This window comes from Culicoides brevitarsis, chromosome 2 (assembly GCF_036172545.1).
Source record: "Culicoides brevitarsis isolate CSIRO-B50_1 chromosome 2, AGI_CSIRO_Cbre_v1, whole genome shotgun sequence".
Taxonomy (NCBI): domain Eukaryota; kingdom Metazoa; phylum Arthropoda; class Insecta; order Diptera; family Ceratopogonidae; genus Culicoides; species Culicoides brevitarsis.
In genome coordinates this window covers 39,677,723-39,699,938 of record NC_087086.1, presented here as the reverse complement: position 1 = coordinate 39,699,938, position 22,216 = coordinate 39,677,723, and the positions used below count along the sequence as shown (strand labels likewise).

Sequence of the window (22,216 nt, the reverse complement as noted above, 5' to 3'; positions counted from 1 at the left end):
ATCAATTGCATTTTTATTGAGGTATAAATTTTATGTCCCTACATGACGTGACGAGGGGTAGAAAGGGAGGAAGAATGAAAAGAAGGACAAGTGCCTCTCCATCATAATATTTCTTTCATAACTCACACACACAATGGGTCCATAGAGAGATTTTTTTACTGACACTTGATTTATCTGCTTATGTAAGGCAATTTTTTCTCCTTCAAGTATTCATTGTGCGGTGAAGAAGAACTAGAATGATGAAATATAATACGTTTAGAAAATGCTGTATGGACCTAAATGAGATGAGGATTCTCGAAAAAAAAGTGATGTGCGGAAGTGCGGTGATTTTTTTTTTGTTGTGTTGTAAAATGAGTCATGTGCTACCACAAAATGTATTTTTATCGTCACACACTTGTCTAGAAGGCACTGATGACACTTTATCACTCTCATTTATTAAATGTCTGAGTTGCTTGCTCGGTGATTTGCGACGGTTCCGTTGATGCGGAGAACACTAATAACAATAAGATGCGAAATTTTCCTTTAAATGACGAACGTAACCGCATTTTATAACCAGATTTTACTGAAAAAAATAAAAAAATTTGTTAATTTTTCACATTTTCATACTCCTCAAAAAAAATTTTAATTAACAAAAATAATTTAAAAAAAAAATAAAATTAAAATAAATTTTTATCTGATTTTCAAAATTTGGTAAGAAATTTTTTTTTGAAATTAATAAAATAATTAAAATTTTAATTTAAATTTTTTTTCACATTTTTATACTCCTCAAATAAAATATTATTATTTTAAAAGAAATTTTTGTTTATTTTCCGAAATAAGATAAGAAATTTTTAAAATTTAATAACTAAATAATTTTTTTATTTTATTTTTTAATTTTTATTTTTAATTTAATATAAATTTTTACATTATATCCAAATATTGATAAGAAAAATATTTTAAAATTAATAAAAATTATTATTTCTTGATTTATTTCAAAAATTTCACGTTTTCGTACTCCTCAATAACAAAAAATTAGATTTTTTGTTAAAAATTTCATGAAGGGTTTTCGAAAAAAAAAATATTTTGATTTATTTATTAATTTAAAAATTTTTTTCAACAAATTTCAGGCAAATTTTAAGATTAAAATAAATAAATAAATGAAAATTTCAACATAATTTCACATTTTTATACTCCTCAATTTAATTATTTGTGAAGTATTTTTGAAATTTTACATTTTCCTCAACAACAAAAATTAAAATTTTTGAAAATTTTTTAAAAATTATCATTTTTTTTTTATTTAATTAAAATTTCAATTTCGTAAATAACATAAATAAATAAAACATTTTTTTTTGATGTATATGATTTTTCACATTTGTATACTCCTCAATTTAATAAATTCAAAATTTCAATACATTTTTTTTTCCTAAAAATTTGATAAAAAATTTTTAATTAATATTGAATTAATTAAAATAAATTATTTTCAAAAATTTCACATTTTCGTACTCCTCATTCAAAAATTAACAGACAGACAACTTTTATAACCTCAATTTTTTCTCCAATTTTTTAAATACGGGTAAAAACTAACGTTGCAAGGTTTGCAAAACTTTTTTCGCATTCACGAAGAAAAAAAAAGCGAAGAAAAAAATGGAAAAATGGTCTTCACTGCAATTTATTTTCCTTGAACATGCATAATGCATTGTCAAACCAAATAAAGAGACACACAACCTCACACGCGGATTGTTTCGACCAAGCTAAAGGACATTTTTTGCTTTCTTCTTTTGTCACTATCTTGTATCGTTTTTTTCCTCCTCCTCCTCCGTCTTTCTTCGTGCCCTCAATAAATGTTAGAAAAAAAACTGCAAACAAAAGCATGTTCACTGTTCAAATATCACAGAGTTCTGCGTCCCAGTTCGGTACTTATTTAGTTCGGAGTCTTTGCTCGTCATACAAGAATGAAAAAAATTGCAATGTCTATTAAAATGTGCATTATTATTGCTAATGTTGCCATTTTTCTATTATTTTGCTTTTGTCAGGTTTTTTTTTCTTCCTGTAGATTTTTGTTCATTTTTCATGTTTTCTGCACTCTTTTTTTTTTCATGTTCATCATGTTTGTATCGAATGTGTACTTCTTTCGTTTTTTTTTTGCTTTTGTTCAATATTCCATGTGTATCTAGTCGAGTTCTCTTGTGTATTTGGCGACGTATGTTGTGTAGACATAATAATGGACAAAAGTATCATTTCCTTTCTTTCTTTTCACATGACATCAAGTCAGAGGCTAGGCAAGACTTTCAATGAATACAATCAATACTTTTTTTTGCTGCGATGGAATACTTGGAAATAAAAATTGAAAGAAATTGGAAAAGATCGTTATTTCTTCATATTTTTTAAAAGATATGTTTCTTATTGATTTTGTGAGAGATTTTAAGTTAAAAATATTTATTCTTAAAAAAATATTTTAAAATATATAAAAATTTTTTTAATTTTATTTATATTTTTTTTCAAATTTTATCAATTTTTTTAATTTTATTAATAAAAAAAAAAAAATATAAAAAAAATTAAAAAAATTCAAATTAAATAACAAAATTTATTTATTTTAAAAAAATATTTATAAATTTTTAAATTTATTTATTTTTAAAAAATTAAATTAAAAAATAATTATATTTAAAAAAAATTATTAAAATAAAAAAATTTACTTATTCCTTAAAAAAATAATAAATCCTTAAATAAAAAATTAAACAATTAACAAAATTTTATGAAGTTAAATAAATTTTAAAAATTTATTTATTTTTTTAACTTAAAATTTTATTTTTTAATATTTTTTTGAAATTATGAATTTTATAAAATTAATATAATTTATAGTATAATTTAATTTATATAAAAAATATGTTATATAAAAATATTTATTTTAATATAAAAAAATATTTTTTTAAATTTAAAAATGTTCATAAAATTTAAAAATTATAAAATATTTTAAAATTATTTTTTTTATTTTAAAAAATAAATTAAATTAAAAAATCTAATGATAAATTAATTATAATAAAATAAATAATTAATTAACAAATAAATAATAAAATAAAATAAATATTGAAAATTAAATAAAATTCTAATTTTAGGGTTACATAACCGACAAACCCATTTTTCTTAATTTTAACAATTATTTAATTTTTGTTTTAAAAATTCTCATAATTTCAATTATCTTTTTGCTACATTTTTCAAAAGAAAAAAATTATATAAAAAATCTATCCACACAAAATTTTTAACAAAAACGAAACTTTCTCATGCAATCCATTCTTTTTTTTAACAACTCACATTTTATTATTCAAGATAAACAAAAGGAAAAATGCTGTGAATGCATTTTTCGAGTGTTTGCAGATTAAGAGAGAATGATAAAGAGGTTTGTTTTTGTTTGTTTTATTCTATACGCACAACTTTTGAAAAAAAAACACAAAATTTTCGCAAGCAAAAATAATTTCTCGATAGTCGTAATCATATTGAATGCTTAAAAGGTTACTGCATCGTTAAGTTTTATATTTTTATCCTGTTATAATGATCATTTTTGTTGTTTTTATTTAAAAAAAAAATGAAAAAAAAAATAAAACTATAGAAAAAAGTTTCATTGCGGAAACTTATGCAAAAAAATAATAATAATGATGATGGTAAATCTGGTTTTTATTTTCATTTCGCAGAATTCGGTACCTGGTTATTTTTATTTCGAGTCTGGATTTGCTTTTATATTAAAAAAAATATTTTTTTAATAAAAAAAATATTCTAACAAGGAAGGTTTTCTTTTGTAAATAAATTTTGTCAAAAAAAAAAGAAGTTTTATATTGAAAATTGTAATGCTTCCGCTTTAGAAAGAGGAAATTTATGTCTTTTATGTATCAAAAAATATTTAAGGTCCTTCATTAAATCATATTGCTCTCCCAAGTCACATAAACCACTAATTGCATCTGAATGGCTCTCTTACGGCATAAATTATGTACAAGTATGTCCCAAGCACGTACATTCGTCGTACATATAATTACAATAAAATAAACGTGCCTTTTAATCTGATATTAAATCACTTACTTAATTTATGCCATTCTTTTCCTCATTTCTCTCTGCCGTTTAATAATTCTCTGTGTTCGTTTTTTTTCTTGCTTTCCAACAAACAACGTTCTCCTTTTACGAGATACTTTCCCCATAACCGAGCGAGAACTTTGTTTTAATAATAATTTTACTACTTTTGAAGTTTGGGGAACGAGGCAAAACCAAGCATTGTTGCCGCAACAATGACATTACCAAAAGAAGACGATTAGAATCTGAAAAATATTTTATCACTTCCTCTTTCAGCTACTTTAGTTACTCTCTCTCGTGTAATTTCTTGTAACAACCGAGCACATATAATAATTTAAAATTTTTATCACACGCAATAAATCAAATAAGTGCCTCGTTTTTAGTGGCTTCGGCTTCTTCTTTTGTGGCGCGGTACTGCCTCAAGGGTAATAAATAGAATCATTATCACCCGCGCGTCAACAATGTCAAAGTAACGCAAATAGATTGGAATTAAAGTTTCCTCGTTAAGTCGGCGAAAAAATTTTATGTAAAAAAGTTTTCGTTTGACAAAAGGATTTTATCGCATTTTTTTTTGACCCAATGCACATTTATCAAAAAATTTTCTCAAATTTTGGCCCAATGTAAATTTTAAAATGTTCCCTAAATTACAATTTACAGAAATATTTTAAAACCCCAATGCATATTTAGATAGTTTTACCACATTGAAATTTTTATAATTTTAACCACGTGACTTAACCCAATGCCCATTTTTAAATTTTAACTCTTTGTCAAATTTTTAAATAAATTTTCAAATAAATTAATTACAGACACTAAAGTTTGTACCCAATGCACATTTTAAATTTAATTTTCTCAATTTTTTTGACCCAGTGTGAAATTTTGAATTTTTGTCTTATTAAAATTTTATACAAATTTTAACCACGTGACTCGACCCAATGCATAATTTAAATTTCTTTGAAGTTAAAAAATGCAATTTGAAATTTTGTCCCTATTTGTATTTTGAAATTATAAAATAATAAAAATTAGACCCAATGCAAATTTAATTTGTTCATCTTAATTTTAATTTAAAATTTTTAACCACGTGACTTGACCCAATGCATAATTTTAATTTACTCGAAGTCATAAAATTTAATTTGATTTTTTTAAATAATTTTAAAATTCTTAAGTAATTCAAATTCAGCCCAATGCAAATTTGAAAATTTCGTCTTTATAAAATTTTATACAAATTTTTAACCACGTGACTCGATTTAATTCATAATTTAAATTTCTTTAAAGTTATAAAATTTAATTTTAATTTTTTCCTTAAACTAATTTCAAAATTCTAAAACAATCCAAATAAAGCCCAATGCAAATTTTTAATTTTAATCCCAATGCATATTTTGAAAATTTTCAACCACGTGACCAAAAGAAGTACATATCCCATATTTTTCTTTAAAATGCGTTTCAAAAAAGGAAGTAGTTATTATGAGGTGAAGGTTCGCAAATGACGCTCGGTTAAAGGATGTGAAAAAACAAACAATGTCGTTAAATAAATGACAAGTTTGCGGTTAAAACCTAAAAGTTGACGCCAGGTATTTTACTTTTTTTTCATAAAAAAACTACTTTTCGGATAAAACATTTTTTTTCACTAAAATTTAATTTATTTTCTATCTGCCTAATGGAATTTTCCTCGAATTCTCTCGTTTTCGGTATTAAAATGTCTCTTCATGTCAAAGAACACCTCAAATAATTTTCATGAATTAATTTCAGGAATAATTTTATTTATGTGCACGACGACGACGACGACGCAGCTACGCAAAGTCTACAAATGTCAAGGAATATATATTGAATTTTATTATTACGAAAAAGTGTTAATGAAAAATCAGAAGCATTCACTTGCGCGTCACAGAACCAAAACCAAACGAAAAGAAAGCAAAACTCGAAATGATGATTTGTACTACATTTGAATGCATGAATATTCATAAATATGTATGAACCCCTTGTATAGCTTGTGTGAACGACGAGTTTTATGAATAAAATAAAATATGATTCTTGTGTGATTGTGGATTGGATTGAATTGGAGGTGTGTAGGTGCAAGAGCGAAATTTGCTTCATCATCGTAAAAAGATTAGAATTTACTTTACCAATTTTCTGTTATAGATAGAGCTATTTCGAGTTATTTTTCTTTATTATTTAAGTTTCGTTGAATTTGATTGCAATTTTAATAAAATTTTGATTTGATGCGAATTGGAGTTGATTTTATTCTTCTGAGATTTCATTTTTTATTGAAATTTAATTTTTTTTCAAATTATTTTTTTTAACTAAATTTAATTAATTAGGAAAAATTTAAATTTGAACTAAATTATCTAAATTAAAAAATTTCTAAATTTAAATTAAATTTCTCAAAAAATTAATAAAAAAAAATAAAGTAAAAAACTAAATTAAATAATACCTAATTTGAAAATAAAAATAATTAAAAATTCATAAGAAATTAACAAATAAAAAATTAATTAAAATTCGTTAAAAAATTAAATCAAAAACAAAAAAAAAATAATAACATATAATAAAATAAAAATTAATTAAAGGATTTATTTTTTGGAAAAAAATAAAATTTCATATATTTAAATTTTTTAATTTAAGTTAATTAAAAATCAATAATATTAAAATTAAATTAAAGAGAAAAAAAATCATATAAAATAAATAATTTTTTATGACAAATTTTTTAAAAATTATTTTTTGAAATAAATATTTGCTTAATCTTTTTCAAAATCAAATTGAAAAAAAATAATTATTTAAAAAAAATATTTTACACAAAATTATCAAGTAAAAAATAATTAATTTGTATTTTTTTTTATTTTTAATTTATTAAAAATTAATAATATATTAATGATAATTTGAATAAAATATAAAATAATTTAAAAATTTATTTAAAAAAAAATAGTAAATTAATTTATATAACAAAATAGCAAATAAAAAATAATAAAATAAAATTTCTAAAAAGAAAATAATAATTAATTTAATAAAATAAAATATTTTAGTAAAAAAAAAAAATTAAATAAAATTACCAAAGAAAAAAAAATAATTAAAATTTTCCTTGAGAATCAGAAATTCATTAAGTAAATGGTAAAACTAAAGATTTTAAAGCTCTTCAATGTTAATTTAACAAAGAAAAGTTGCGAAACTTTACTTTAATGCTCTTAAAATGTGACATCATAATGCTTTTTGTGCATATAAACTTTCTTAAAATGTTCATTTAATGAGGTAAACGAAAATTTTGCGATGATTTAATTAACAAAAAGCATTTTTGTCAGTAAAAAACAAATATTTTTTTTAAAAATCCAAATTTTTTTAAATAAATTTTTAATTTCTTTAATTTTACGACAAAAGAAAAAAATTCTTAAAATTATTTTACAAAAAAAAAAATAATTTTTTTTAAAATTAAAAATAAAATAAAAATATAAAATTTCATTAAAAATTTAAAAAATCCTTTCAGAAAAAAATTTTTTCATAAATTTTCTCTCAAACAAATATTTTATCGACTAAAAAAAATTTCCACAGAAAAAATTTCTCTCTACAATTCCAACAACAGGAAACAAATCCATCTGCAATCGATGCAAAAATAAAATTGTGCAAAATGATTTACTGACGAAACAAGAACAAGAGCATTTCAATCAGTTTTGATTGCAATTTGCCAATATCTGATCTGCATGTGTTTACACTGCAAATATATCAAAGTCAAATGAGCTGACACATGTACAGTGGCATATTTATACAATTCTATCTAACTCTCTCTCTTTGTTTACTTTGAAGCCGACAAAATGCTTTGTCTGTGTTGCTCTCAAAAGGTGTTTGATTCACAAAAACTGCTCGAAATTCGTGAAATATTGACTTTTTGGTCATTCGTTACTGCTTCATTAATTTTTTTCTCGTCAGTTTTCGTCACTTTTCGAAAATAATATTTACACACTGCGAAATCATCCATCATCGGCATTTCTCTTTTGATCATTAATTTGTTCTTTTTACGTTTTTTTTTTTGAAACTTTAATACCGGTGTTTGTGACACTTGAACGGATGACAATGTATTTTATCGATATTTTCCCGCCTCTTGCTCTAAAAATTGTAAAAGAGAAAAAAAATTGATGAGTTTGCTCGTTGTCGACGGTTGGTTCGTTAGTTGTTTGTGGGATGACATACATTTCTCGTCGCTTTTTTTTCGAGGTTGATATATTAATTAAGATGAGTAAATGTGACGGTGATTGATTAAGATGCCCACGAAAAATTTTTAGAAGCAACAAATTTTATTCAAATTTTCACAAAAAATTTCTTTAATAACACCTAATTCTATTTTTGTTTCCTATTTTTTTTCTAATTTTAAAGATTTTTTATTCTACGAGTCACTTTTTCACCACTCAGTGGTTATTTAAAATTTTTCTAATTTTTTTAATTTTTTTTTTATCTCAAAAAAGAGAAAATTGGAAGCTAATTTTTTTTATTGTCTCGTTTTTTCGACCTAAAACGAATGTTTTGACTTCAAATGTCGCATTCTTTCGTTCTCGCGATTCACCATTTTGGCTTCGCGCTCAACCGCACGCTTCTTGTGCATCCGTTCGTGCACGCGTTTCATCTCGAGAATCTCCTTCATTTCCTCCTTGTCGTCTTCCGTCATGTTAAGTCGCAAAATTAGCGCGGGACGCCCATCTGACATCGGTTCGCTGTACGATTGCAAGTTTTTGAGTCGTTCCGCGGGATGAACGCCACGTTCAACGACGAGTACAATACGGGCCCATTGTCGCTGCCATTCGTTCTTCGTTTCGGCAATTACGGTATAGGTGTTGCCCATCATAGCGATCAACATGTTAACCAGCAAAACGGCAACAATTGACATGAAAACGACGAACAGGATCTAAAAAATTTTTTTTTTTTTAATTTTTTATGAAAAAATATTTTTTTTGAGGACGAACCTTTGCGGGCATTTCATGCTCTGTGTGTTCCGTGCCTGCGTAATAGTCGCCAAAGTTGCCGAGAGACATTAAAAACATCGCGACGAATGATTCCATGCCAGATGGGATTGGATTGACGACTTCGTCTTCGCCTTCTTCGGGTTCCTCGGCGTAAAATGTGCAGAAAATGATGTAGTAGGCTTGAGAGAAGCCCATCACGAAGATGAAGTAGATGCAAACGAAACGGAGCAAGTCACCGACAACCATGCGATAGATCATGACAACGAAGGGTCCGACGGTTTTGAAGCCACTGTAATGAGAAAAAAAATATTAATTTTTCAAAAAAAAAAAAATTTTTTTTAAGATTTATTTTTTTTAAATTTCTTTTAAAATATTAAATAATTATTAAAATTAAAACACGAAAAAATATTTAAAAAAAATTATAAAAATAATTTTAAATTGTTTAAAAAAAATATTAATTATTTTTAAAATTTTATTTAATAATTATGAATTATTAAGTAGCTAATTTTCTTTTTAAATTATTATAAACATTTCAATAAATTTTTTTAGATTTTTGAAGCATCTCATATTTTATTATTTTTCTCAAAATAATATTTTAAAATATTTTATTTTTTTTAAATTCTTTAATTTTTTATTTTGAATGAATATTTTTATTTATTTTTATTATATTTTTATTTTTTTTTATTCATTAAAATTTTTAATTTATTTTTGATTTGTTTTTTATTTATTATTATTTTTATTATAAAATATAAATAATTAAATTTTAATTAAACTAATTGAATAATAATAAAATTTATTCGTAATTATTCAACAAAATGTTATAACTTTTTTTTAAAAATTTTTTTAAAAAAATTTTTTTTGTTAATTTTTAATATTTTTTAAATTTTTTCAACATTTAATTTTAATAAAAATTAATATTATTGATTTTTTCTTTTAATTTTTTATCAATTTTTTAAAGGTTTTAAAAATTTTTGATTTTTTTTTTAATAATTACGAATACATTTTATTTATTTAATTAATTTAATTAAAATTTAATTAATTATATTTTATAATAAAAAAAGTAAATAAAAAAAATTTTAAAATTAAAAATTTTAAAATTCATACCTATAAAAAAAATAAAAATATAATACTTTAAAAAATCAGTTAAAATTAAAAAAAAATTAAATTGAGAAAGCCTGAATAATATTTTTTAAAATAAAATTTAATGAATTTTAAAAATTAGAATAAAAAAATTTAGAATAAATTAGAATAAAAAAAATTAAATAAATTAAAATAAAATAAATTAATCAGAAAAAAAAAAATTAAAAATTATTTTAAATTAAAAATTACTATTAAATTTTTTAAAATATTTTTATTTAATTTAAATTTTTTAAAAATATTTTTTTTTTCTTTTATAAAAAGTAAGAAATATCACTTTTTCATGTAAAAAACAATTTAAAAATATTTACTCACCGACAGAAAAACAGGAAATACGGAGCAGTTGTCAACATAATTGCCACTGCCATGTGATCCTCGACTGTTGTCAGGCAAAAAACTTTGATAAAGGGACAAACCATCAACAAGCAACACGAGAAGAGAAACATGACACGCGACGGTGCTGTCGCCAAATTCTCAAAAAACATTTTGTAACCCAAAAATTTCGCTTCTAACAACGCCGCAACGATATACGTTAACGCTCCCAGAAACATGCCAACTTCCGAAATGAGTCTCACGGTATCCGAAACAGTATCTGCTCTCAAAAGTGGGCACGAACTATCCCACAAAAGATGTTGCTCTCCCTCGGCATGCTCTTCTTCGGTTATGTTGTACCAATAAGAGAGGGCGCTGGCAACTGCATTATCAATCGGTTCAAAAGTTTCGTTAATCGTCGTCATTGTTGTTGAAATTTCCGTTGAATTTGCGCCTTCGTCGTCGTCATCGCCCGAAAACATGGGTCTCAAGGTAAATCCGACCAAAGAGATGAAAAAATATGCCGTGAATTTGTAAAATTGCCGATAAAATTTGTCTTTTACGAAGGTATTCCATTTAACTTTCAACAAATCGATCATCACGCCTTCAAGTAAATCCAAATGTTCGAGTTTGTCTCCGAACGCGATCAAATTTAACGCGGAATCTTTGCTAATTGTCCCGTTATTCACGTCAATCGTGTCGATCTGTTCGAGCGGATAGGCAGCACACGTGATACTCCCGAGTTGCCAATAAATTTCCCGCTCAATATTCATGACGTGAAAAAACATTTCGACACGCGCGAGTTTCGCCGCCAACGTTAACGGAGTCAAGTTCAGCACATTTCGAATGTTGACAGATGCGCCCATCTCGTAGGCCATATCAAACGTGCTCAATTTCTCGTAAATTACCAACATGTGCAGCACCGTGTTGCCATTTGTGTCTTGGTTATCGGGATCGGCGCCTTTTGCGAGCACCAAACGATAACATTCCTCTTGACTGAGACAAGCGGCGAACGACAATGGATATTCGCCCCAATAAACGTAACCTTCGTAATTTGTCATGGGCGTCACATTTACCATTTCGTTGTCCAAAGTGTCGAAACGAGAGGATTTCTGATCTTCAGGACACATGAAATTGCCGCAGCAACGTTCTTCGACAGGCGTTCCGGCATCGAGAAGGAATTTTACCATTGATGGGTCTTCGTTAACGATGGCGATATGCAAGACATTCTCACCCCCTTAATTGGAAAAAAGGATTAAAATTGGATTAAAATTAAATTTATGATGGGGAGAAATGCAAATTACTTACAATACTCATCACACATCTATGAGAAAGAAAAAATAATTGAAAAAAAAATTTTTTTTTTATAAATTTTCGCATTGGTTAAATTTTTTATACTTACATAAATCTGAAAAGAAACAGAAAAAAAAATTAGTTAGAGTCAAAATTATTCGTTTTTAAAAGAAAATAATTAAATTTAACCGCATTTCGACTTAATGAATTTAAATTTTTACATTTTAGTATACCTCGCTTCACAATTTCGTTCTCCTCAAATTAATTTTTAATCAAAATTTCACAATTTCGTACTCCTCACGAAGTAATTTATCAATTTCAAAAATTTTTCATTACTCTAACTGTGAAAATTAATGAAGAGTTTCTAAATTTTTATCAAAACTTCACATTTTATTACTCCTCAAATTAAATTTCTTCAGTTCAATATTATTCACAAATTCGTACACCTCACGAACTAAGGAATTAATTATTTAAATAATTTCAAAAAGAAAATTTAACGAATTTCAAAATTTTAATCCAAATTTCACATTTTATTACTGCTCAACATTTAAAAAAAGATTTTCTCTGTTTGCTGACTTTACAATTTTGTACGCCTCATGAAATTTAAAATCATCTTATTGACCTAAAAATATTTTTATTTCATTCAGATGAGTTTATCTAACATTTTCTTATTCCTCATTTCAAAATTTTTCGTTTTTAATTAATTTTTAGATAATTTTTAGCTCTTTTAATCGATAAAATTTAAATGTTTTACATATTTTATTTTTTATACAACAAATTTGTACTCCTCATAATTTAAGAAATTATTTTATCAAATCGAAGGTCACTTAATTTAACTGAAAATTTTTCATATTTCACATTTTTGTACTCCTCAAAGTTATTTCCATGAGTTTAATATTAAAATTTTCACAATTTCTTACTCCTCAAGATATTTTTTTTATTAATTCAGATTTTCTCAATTTTGTACCCCTCACGAACAATGAAATTATTTATTAGAATAAAATTTTAACGAATTTTAAAATTTTAATCGAAATTTCACATTTTATTACTCTTCAGGATTTAAAAATTGATTTTATTCAAATTTTTTCAGAAAAATAAAAAATTTATCGAATTTCACTTCCCTGACTTTAAAGTTTCGTACTCCTCATAGAACATAAAATAATTTTTTATTTCTTTTTATTTGTTTTAAATGAATTATTTGAACATTTTCTTACTCCTCATTTCAAAATTTTTCGTTTTTAATGAATTAAGAGATTTTTTCGAAAATTTCAAATTTACAAATTTGTACTCCTCATTAACCGAAAAATCATTTTATTCATTTTTAAGTATCTTAATTTAACTGAAAAATTCTCAAATTTCACATTTTTGTACTCCTCAAATTAATTTTTTTACTATTTTTATAAAAAATTTTCACAATCTCGTACTCCTCAAGCATAAAACCACATTTTTTGTTCGAAATGCGGTAATAAAAATTCATTTTTTTCACAGAAATTCAATACTTACATCCTCAAGTAACAGCGGATAATACCTCAGCAATCGTTTCGCTAAATCCGCATGCAGTGCCGTCGCATTCAGCAAACAAAGATGCAAAATTGTCTCTCCCACAGCGCCTCGTTCCTTGATATTCCAAATAATCCGTTTGTATCCCGATGGATTCTGCCAATATTGCTCCTCCGTGATTTCAGGCCAATTTTTATCAACATCAAAATCCTCATCGGGATTCTCCAATTCTCTCACGCCCGGCAGTTGTTTCGCCTTCGAACGTTCTCGATTGCGAAAAAGGACGAGCTGCGAGATCGGAATGTACCTGCCAGCGCCTTTGTTGTACAGAAAAGGCTCGACTTTGGTCTTGATGGCGTGATCTATCTCGGCATATTGTTTACTTTGGGCAGCACGTTTCATCATGTCGACCAGCAATCCGCCTCCTTTGAGATTGACAAATTTGTACAAGGCCTGCGTCGAGGTTCCAGCTTGTTTTTTCACGCCACTCGTAACGTTACTCTCCGCCTGACCCATCGTTGATTAGGGAGTTTTTTTTGCGTTTTTTGAATTAATTTCTGTTAATTTTGAGACATTTAATTGAATTAAGAAACGGACGAGCGAAAATTCGAGCGATTCGTTTGAAAATTTCCACGAATATTGATAAAACAAAGGGATGTTGCCAAGGGGTTGAGTCATGCGTTGTGTAAGAGAGCGAAAAAAAAAATAACAGCAGTACAAGGACAAACAAAAAAAAATTATGATTTGTTTTTGTGCCTTTTTGGTATTTTGTTTTGTTCATATTCGTAATAACAATAATTGTCCTACAAAAAAAAATGGATGAATGGAAAAAAGTTACGTTGTCGTCCCAGATCGATATCGCCTTTTGTCATTTCATTTCGCTTTAAGAATGTAATAAATTAATTCTTTAGGCAAAAATTTTTTTTTTCTTCGATCGATATTTCATTCATGAAAATTTCTGCAAGGCTGGTATTTTTGATTATTTTTTAATGATTTTTTTTTTCTTTTTTTCTTTTCAGGTAAATTTTAAATTTTCATCGATTTTCTTGACAACAAGGAATTCCATTAAAAGATTTGAATGTAAATCGATAAACATCGTCTTCGTCGTCATGTATGTATAAAAGATCATTAAATTTTATGTCGTGTTGACACTGCTGGTAAAACAACTGAAGAAATAATAATAACCAGAAACTCCATAAAATGAAAAAGAATCTCCCTAAAAGAAATTTTCTTCGGAGCAAAAAAAAAATTTTTATGTGGATCATAAGATAAAGCGTTCTCTTTTTACAAGTGCTTTTCATTTTTTTTCTTTGGATGCAGAATTGCATGCCCTATTTTTATCGCTCATCGGTTAAGTGTAAGAAGTATATGTTTCGTAATGGAAAAAAAAATTATAAATTATTTTAATAATAATTTTTTTTATTCAATTTTAATTTTTTAAATTATTTAAGGTTTTTTTTTTAATTTTTTTAAATTATTAATTATTTAAATATTTTTTTATTTTTTAATATATAATTTTTTTCATATATTTGAGAAAAAAATCTTTAGTTTAATATTGAATTTAATTTAAATTATTTTCTCAATGTATTCTTTTTAATTAATAAAATTTATTATAATATATAATTTATTCATATTTATAATTTTTTTAAAAAAATTTTTTAAATTGAATTCACTCAAAAATAATAAAAAATAATTTTAAAAAATAATCTTTTATTATATCATATAATTTTTATTATTATTTTTTTTATTTGCTAAAATCTTAATTTTTAATTATTTTAACGAAAACCAAATTATTATTTTTTACAAAATTTAAATTTTTGGTAATTAAAAATAATAATTATTATTATTAAAAAATATATAAAAATATTGTACATTAAAAAATTAAATAAACATTTAAATATTATTATAAAAAAAAATTAAAAAAATATAAATTCTTAAATAATTTTAAAATTATATTAAAAAAATTTAATTAAATATGAATATCAATTTCTCAAAACAAAATTAAATTTATTTCATATATTTTATTCAAAAATAATTTAAATTTTAATAATAATTTTTAATTCAATTTAAATTTTTAAATATATTTTTTTTCTTATTTTTCAATTTTTCTTATATAAAAATTTAATTATTTATTTTTTTTAATTATATAATATTTTTTTAATTTTTTTATTTATTTGAGAAAAAATCTTTCCTTTAAAATAAATATAATTTAAAATATTTTCTCAATGTATTCTATTTAATTATTTAAATTAATAATTTTTATATATTTTTTATAAAATATTTCAAAAATTTTAAAAATTTTATAAAAAAATATTTTTGTTTAATTATATAATTTAATTTAATTATAAAATTTTTTTATTTTTGAATTTTTTTTTTTATAAATATTTGAACAAAAGTTTTTGTAATTATTAATTTTTTAAAATTATTTATATTTCATTAAAAAATCAAATTAAATAAAAATAAAAAAATATAGAAATAATATAATTTTTTTAAAATTATATTGAAATCCTTCAAATTTATTTTTTTTTGCATTTACGAAACATGAATTTTTCACATTTTCGATAAAAAAAAAGGTGTTAGCTATATATGATGAAAAAAATTATTACCTTCAATGTCATTTGTTGCCTTAAAGCGTCATAAAATGAAAAAAGGAGTAAACAACGTCGCCTCTATCGGAAGACGTTGAAATTGAGCTCAAAAAACACACAATTAATAAAGAGAAGAAAAAAAGTCGTCATAGAAAGCAAACAACGACGACGACAACGACGATGCGATGACTTTAAGATAAAACACGCTAAAACGTTTATTAATGTTCGCTTCCCGTATTTTTTTTTTATGAGCAAGAAAAGAAATCATATAAGGAGGCAAGAAAACTGTTTGGAGGGATGACAAATTTTACACCGCATGTGTTTATTTGTCTCTGTTACAAGAAACAAACTGAAACCGAGATGTTGGCACATTATGGGGGTACGCCGCACGACATTACACGCAAGAAATTACGGGAAGCCACATGAAATTTGAGGCGATTATCTTAGCGCGCTCGGTAAAAAATTACTTAAAGTCGTTTTTTTCTGCTTTTTTCGTTCATTTAACGAAGAAAGAAGCACAACGTGGCAAATTAAATCTCAATCAAAACATCGACAACGACGTGAATGGCGATAAAAAGCGTCTCAGGCGGAGGAAGAAGATACATCAACTATAATTAGTTTATGATTAATCACGAAATTTTTGCATCATTTGCATGGCGAGACAAAATCACGCCTAAATAGTTAAACTTGACTTCAAACGACGTGTACGAAAAAAATCGCTTGCGAACGTTTATTTATATTTGATTTGAAAAAAATTCTTCTTGGCATTGACAATGTAATTTATTTTGCATTAACCAAGTCGGAATTCAACACACGACGACGACGTGCATCGATTTGAGACACTATTAATAAAAGTGGAACAGATTACGAGCGTCGTCGTCGTCGTTGGTCGCTCAATTGGAATTAAATCAGGGATGTAAAATGTTTGCCATTAAATTACGTCGAATCTGGACAAAAATTGATGTAATTGAAGAAAATGTCTTTAATTTCCGGATAATTACTTACAGAAGTCATTAAAATTGATAATAATTTTTAATGTTAGTTTATTGTTTCAATTTGTCGATAGTAAGGGAGATGCGATGGGGAAAAATGTTTCATTTTGGAAAAAAAAAAAATTTTATTTAAAATTTAATTTAAATGAAATTTTTATTTAAAATCTAATTTTTTCTTTATTCATATGATTTTTTATTAAAATTAATTTTTTAAAAATTATTTTTTAAGTCAGATTTTTTTTTTTTATTTTTCATTATTTTTTAATTTTATTAATAGAAAAAAATTTTAAAATAATTTTATTAAAAAAAAAAATAATTATTTTTTTTTAATTAAAATTATTTAAAATAAAAATAACGAAAAAAAAATACCCAAATTAATGAAATTTAAAGTTAATTAAATTTAAACGATTTTTTTAAAATATTTTAAAAAATTTAAAATTTATTTATTTATTATTTTTTTTTGATAATAAAATTATTTAAAATTTTTTGACTACATAAAATAATATTTTTTTTAAATTGTTTTTTGTTAAAAAAGAAAAGAATAAATTTTTACAAAAATATTTTAAAATTAATTAAAAATTTAAATAATTTCATATTAAAATAATTTTAATTTATTTTTTTAATATTTAAAAAAATATTTGAGAATTATTTATTCAAAATTATAAAAAGATAAAATTTTTAATTAATTTCAATTTTTAAATTTTTTTTTTTTAAATTTTCAATTTCAAATTATTTTTTTTTAAATTAATTTATAAAAAAAAATTAAAAATATTTTTTTTAAATATTTTTTGTTAAATATTTTTTAATTAATTTAATTTAAATTTTTTTTCTTAAAATGAAACATTTTCCATCATTGACCTCCCCTTAAAAAGGAGCAAAATTCCTCTCTAAACGAGAAAGGCGTATGAAAAACTCATTTCATCATATGGTCGACTATCACAACGTTTCGTGCAGCAAAAAACACACACTTGGAATTATTTGTGAGCTTCACATACAAACGTATTCTATAAATAAATAAAGAATCCGGCATAAAATTGCAATTAGAAAACAATTACAGACATCTATCACTTTATCGTCTTTCTCCGAGCCTGCCTTCGAGACAATTTATTTATTTTTTTTTCGCATCGTCTTTTTTTATTATTTTTTTTTACAGAACGAGATCGAGAAGTGCGAAGAGAAAAGAAAACAATTGTCCATATTAAGAATATTTATAATGTGAAAAAAAAAGTTTTCCTGTTGTTTCTAACACTTAACGACGACGACGACTGTGGAATGCGATAAAGAAAAAATGAAAGAAATTGATTGAATTTTTTATCTTTTTTTTTATTTATTTAAAATTCTGTTTCAAACATTCTGAAAAAAAAAATACGTGATGTGTGGATTGGTCGTCGTATGTGACGACAATTAAATAGAAAAATCGCAAATAAATTTAAAAAAAGGAAAAATAACGAGACAATCGTTAAGGAATGTCCATTTCCTTCCTTTTTTCTCAAGATTAACTTGAATTTAACGCCAGATGCTTTAAAAAGTAAAATAATTGATTTGAATAAATTTCTAAAATTCGTCAAATATTTTCGGCACCCTCCTTTTGTTAAATATTTAAATTTCCAGATTAAAATTATTAATAAAACTTTTTTTTATTTAATTTTATTTTGTGGTTTGCGGTGCTAAACTTTTTATAATAATCTGGCGATTTTTTGTCGTATTTTAAAAAATAAAGGAAATAATTCAAGAAAAAATTTTATCGTGCATCTTCTTCATCATTATATTGTATTATATAAGATATATTATGGAGAATAATAATTTTCATTTAAATATTTCTGCATAATTTATTCCAATTAATTTGACTTTCGCAAACTACTTCTTTCAACTTTATTTTCATTTTTTCGCTGACGGCGTCGTTGTATCTTTGGAAATTTGCACGAAATTATTGGCAAAAAATCAATATTTTGTATAATGTGTACCTACATAGTATATTTTATATCTATGAAAAAAAAATTAAAATAAAAAAGTTTTTTTAAATACTTTAAAATAATTAATATTATTAATTTTGTAAAACTTTTTTAAATATTATTTAATTTAATTAATTTATTATTTTTATTAATTAATTAATAATTTAATTTTTTTTTAATAATAATTTTTTTACCATTAATTTAAAAAAAAATTATATCACAAAAAATATAAAATTAATGATAAAAAAATTAATCTTAAAATTATTTAAAAATTAAATTGAAATAAATAAATTTAATTTTAATTATTTAGATAATTAATAAAAATTAAATTAAATTTTATTTTCAGTTAAATTTAATAATTCTTTAATAATTAATTTTGTATTTTTTGTGATATTAAAATATATTTTTTCTAATAAATGTTAATTTTTGAAATTAAATTAAATTTTTAATTAAATTATTTGGAGTTTCAAATATTTTTGATTAAATTTATTTTTTTTAATTTTTAATTTTTTTTTATTAAAAAAATCTATTCAGCTAATTAACACACAGAAAAAAATCCTCGTGTAAATCAAAATAAAATAACGAGACAAAAAAGGAAAGAAAGCTGTTGTATTTATATTTAAAAAACTGCTTGACATAAAAATAATGCAGATCCATATGTTTTAGTTTTTTTTCGTTGTTGTTGTTGTTGCTGCTGCTCGCATTGTTTTGTTATACATATTTATACAGACAGGAAAAAGTAAAACAAAATATATAGGACAGCAACAACAGGACAGTTTTATGTTTTTTTGTGCTCATTCAACTAAATGTTTATATATCGAGGAAATGAACACCGAAAAAAAATATGCAAAATGATGAACAATGCTTGCAATTCCGGATCCAGTTTTTTTTTTACTTTGGGGTGTCTCTACAAAAAATTTAAAAAAATATTAAATTAATAATTTATAATTTTATAAAAATTTTAAAATTTAATAAAAAAAATTAATTTTATTTTAATTTTTAATTAAAAATAATTTTTCTTAATTAATTAAAATAAATAAAATTAAATTTTAATTAAAAATAATTTTTAATTGAAATTAACAAAATTAATTTTAATTTTTAATTAAAAATAAAATTTAATTATTAAATTAAAATAAAATTAATTTTTTTAATTAATTAATTAATTAAATTTAATTATTATTTTTTAATTATTTAAAAATTTAATTTCATCAAATTTTAATTAAATAATTTTAATGAAAAAAATAAATAATTAAATTTTTATAAAATAATTTATTTTCAATTTTAATTTAAATTTATCAATTATTTAATAAATTAAAAATTATAAATAAATTTAATAAATAAAATAAAATTATTTTAATTTAAAGTATGAAAAATTCGACCCAAAAAGAGCAATTTTAAATTTTTTTCTCCTCGAACGAATTCAAAAGTTAAAAAAAAATCATTCACAACAATGAAAAAAAAAAGTATGCTAAACATTTGGAACAATTTGGACCGACATGAATACAATTTCATCGCGAAATGTTTTTTTTCTGTTCGCATACAGAAAAATAATGAAAAAGTTTGGTAATAAGTTCGCTTTTGTTTTTGTTTATTCCGGTCGTTCGCTTTAATTTTAACAACACGAAACGAAAAAAAATCAGAGTCCTCATAAGTTTTCACCTCGCACGAAGCCATATCGCGTCGTCTAAGCTTTAAATCCCGTAATTTTTATCCAGGAACGCCATAAATTCCGTTTTATCATTTGAATAAATTTAACTGCCTTTAAAATTCCTCGTCGTCGTCGTTCTCTTCACGTATTTTTGTGTCGTTTTCGTCATGTGAGTACGAAAAATACACGTAAAAGTGACCAGATGTTATATTTCATATCTTTTAAAATTCATGTATTTTTTTTTGTTGTTACATTATTTTTATTTACAATTTTTACATGCGAACAATTTTAGTGAATGAGAAAAAAAGGAAGAAAAAAGGTTTAAAAATAGACTAAAAAGCACCTGAAAAAATTCCTCACATGTCCATCACATTAATTTTTCGTTTTTTTGACAAATTTCTCTCTCGGAACGATCCGAAAAATCGATGAATTCACAAATATTTCAAAACGTCTGTCGGTAATATGACTCTCGAGACTGCAAAGTTAACGTGATCCACTCAAAAAAGTTTAATTGAGGAAATTAAATGACATTTCCATTGTTCGGCGCATGGAAAACTTCTGCTTTGACGATGCAATTTATTAAAGCAAGCCCGAACGGAGACCAATCAAAACTATAATAAAAATACTTTTTGGCTTGCTTTACCCCTTTTCTGCTTCTATTCTCATGCCTGAGCCAAAATATCGTTTCAAATTGTTATTTTTTGATCAGAAACTTTCAATTCAAAAAGTTTTTCCATCTATGTGTACGATTTTCGGATATTTTAATCTAGATTGGCTTGTGTGCGTTTTGTTTGTGTGAAAAGTCATGAATAGAGCAGAGAAATAGAGAGAGAGATGGAGGCAAGTTGTACAGATGAATGATTTATTGTTATCTGTATTAAAATGATTGTCATTTATTATGATTATTTTTGAAATTGATACAAAATATTTTGCTTTTATGGCTTCATGTTTATTATGTCTTTAAATTGCCTCCCCCGTTCTCTTTGGTTTTCGGGCTTTAAGAAAATCTTTGGAAAAAAATGAGATTAAAATTTTGTCGTTGAATGTATTACTTGAACGTATTTTTTGTAAAATTTTTAATAATTTTTGAAATATTTATTTAGATTTTTTTTTAAAATAAAATAAATTAATAAAAAATTTCATTTAATTATTTTAATTAATTTATTTAAATAAATTTTTAAAAAATTGATATTTTTTTAAATTTAATAAATTTAAAATTTTTAAATCGTCATAAACAATTCCGTTTCGAACTATATTAATTAATTAATTTAATAAAAAATAAAAATCAAATTAAATAAAAATTAATTATTTATTTTTGAATTATTTTATTAGATTTGAATAAAAAAAAATATTATTTATTAAATAAAAATATTAATTATTTTATAAATTATTTTAAATAATTGAATACATAAATTTTTTAAATAAATTATTACAAAAAATTAAATGCAAAAAAAAAATTAAATAATTCAATTAAAAATTAAATTTTTATTGAATAAAAAATTATGAAAAAAATTATTTTTATATTGAAACATTTTAATTAATTAAATTCATAATTAAAAAATGATAAATTTGAAGTAAATTGAGATAAATACCTAAAGTCTAAAAAGCAGAAATTTTGTATTTTTTGTATTATAGTTATTTTTGCTTTAATTAAACACAAATTTTCAACTTTTTCATTTTTTGAAGCATTTTGAAGAATATTAAAAAATCGTTTTAATTTATTTACTTGATAAGTTTAATTAATTTTTAATATTTGGCTTATTTTTTCTGATTTTCATAATTATAATTAAAATCTTTTTTTTTTGTGAAAAATTTTTAATTT

General features: G+C 23.4%; 2 protein-coding genes across 8 annotated transcripts in view; one reads left to right on the top strand and one right to left on the bottom strand.

Moving 5' to 3' along the window:
- LOC134832790 (RNA-binding protein Musashi homolog Rbp6) overlaps positions 1-22,216 on the top strand; it is a 342,867-nt gene that overhangs the window by 59,823 nt on the left and 260,828 nt on the right. The window lies entirely within an intron of this gene.
- On the bottom strand, positions 8,522-13,730 carry LOC134832451 (transient receptor potential cation channel subfamily V member 5). The gene is made up of 6 exons (XM_063846468.1): positions 13,218-13,730; positions 11,824-11,829; positions 11,730-11,745; positions 10,425-11,658; positions 8,973-9,261; positions 8,522-8,914 (listed from the first exon to the last, which is right to left on the bottom strand). Exons 1-6 carry the CDS (start codon positions 13,728-13,730, stop codon positions 8,522-8,524), a joined length of 2,451 nt encoding a protein of 816 aa, XP_063702538.1.

What these genes read in the sequence shown, in the direction of transcription:
- LOC134832451 (XM_063846468.1), bottom strand. Translation starts at nt 13,730, where the DNA reads ATGGGTCAGGCGGAGAGTAACGTTACGAGTGGCGTGAAAAAACAAGCT. An exon ending in TATTTCCTGTTTTTCTGTCG is followed by an intron (nt 9,262 to 10,424) that starts GTGAGTAAATAT and finishes TTCTCATTACAG; the next exon opens with TGGCTTCAAAACCGTCGGAC. An exon ending in AGCATGAAATGCCCGCAAAG is followed by an intron (nt 8,915 to 8,972) that starts GTTCGTCCTCAA and finishes AAAATTTTTTAG; the next exon opens with ATCCTGTTCGTCGTTTTCAT.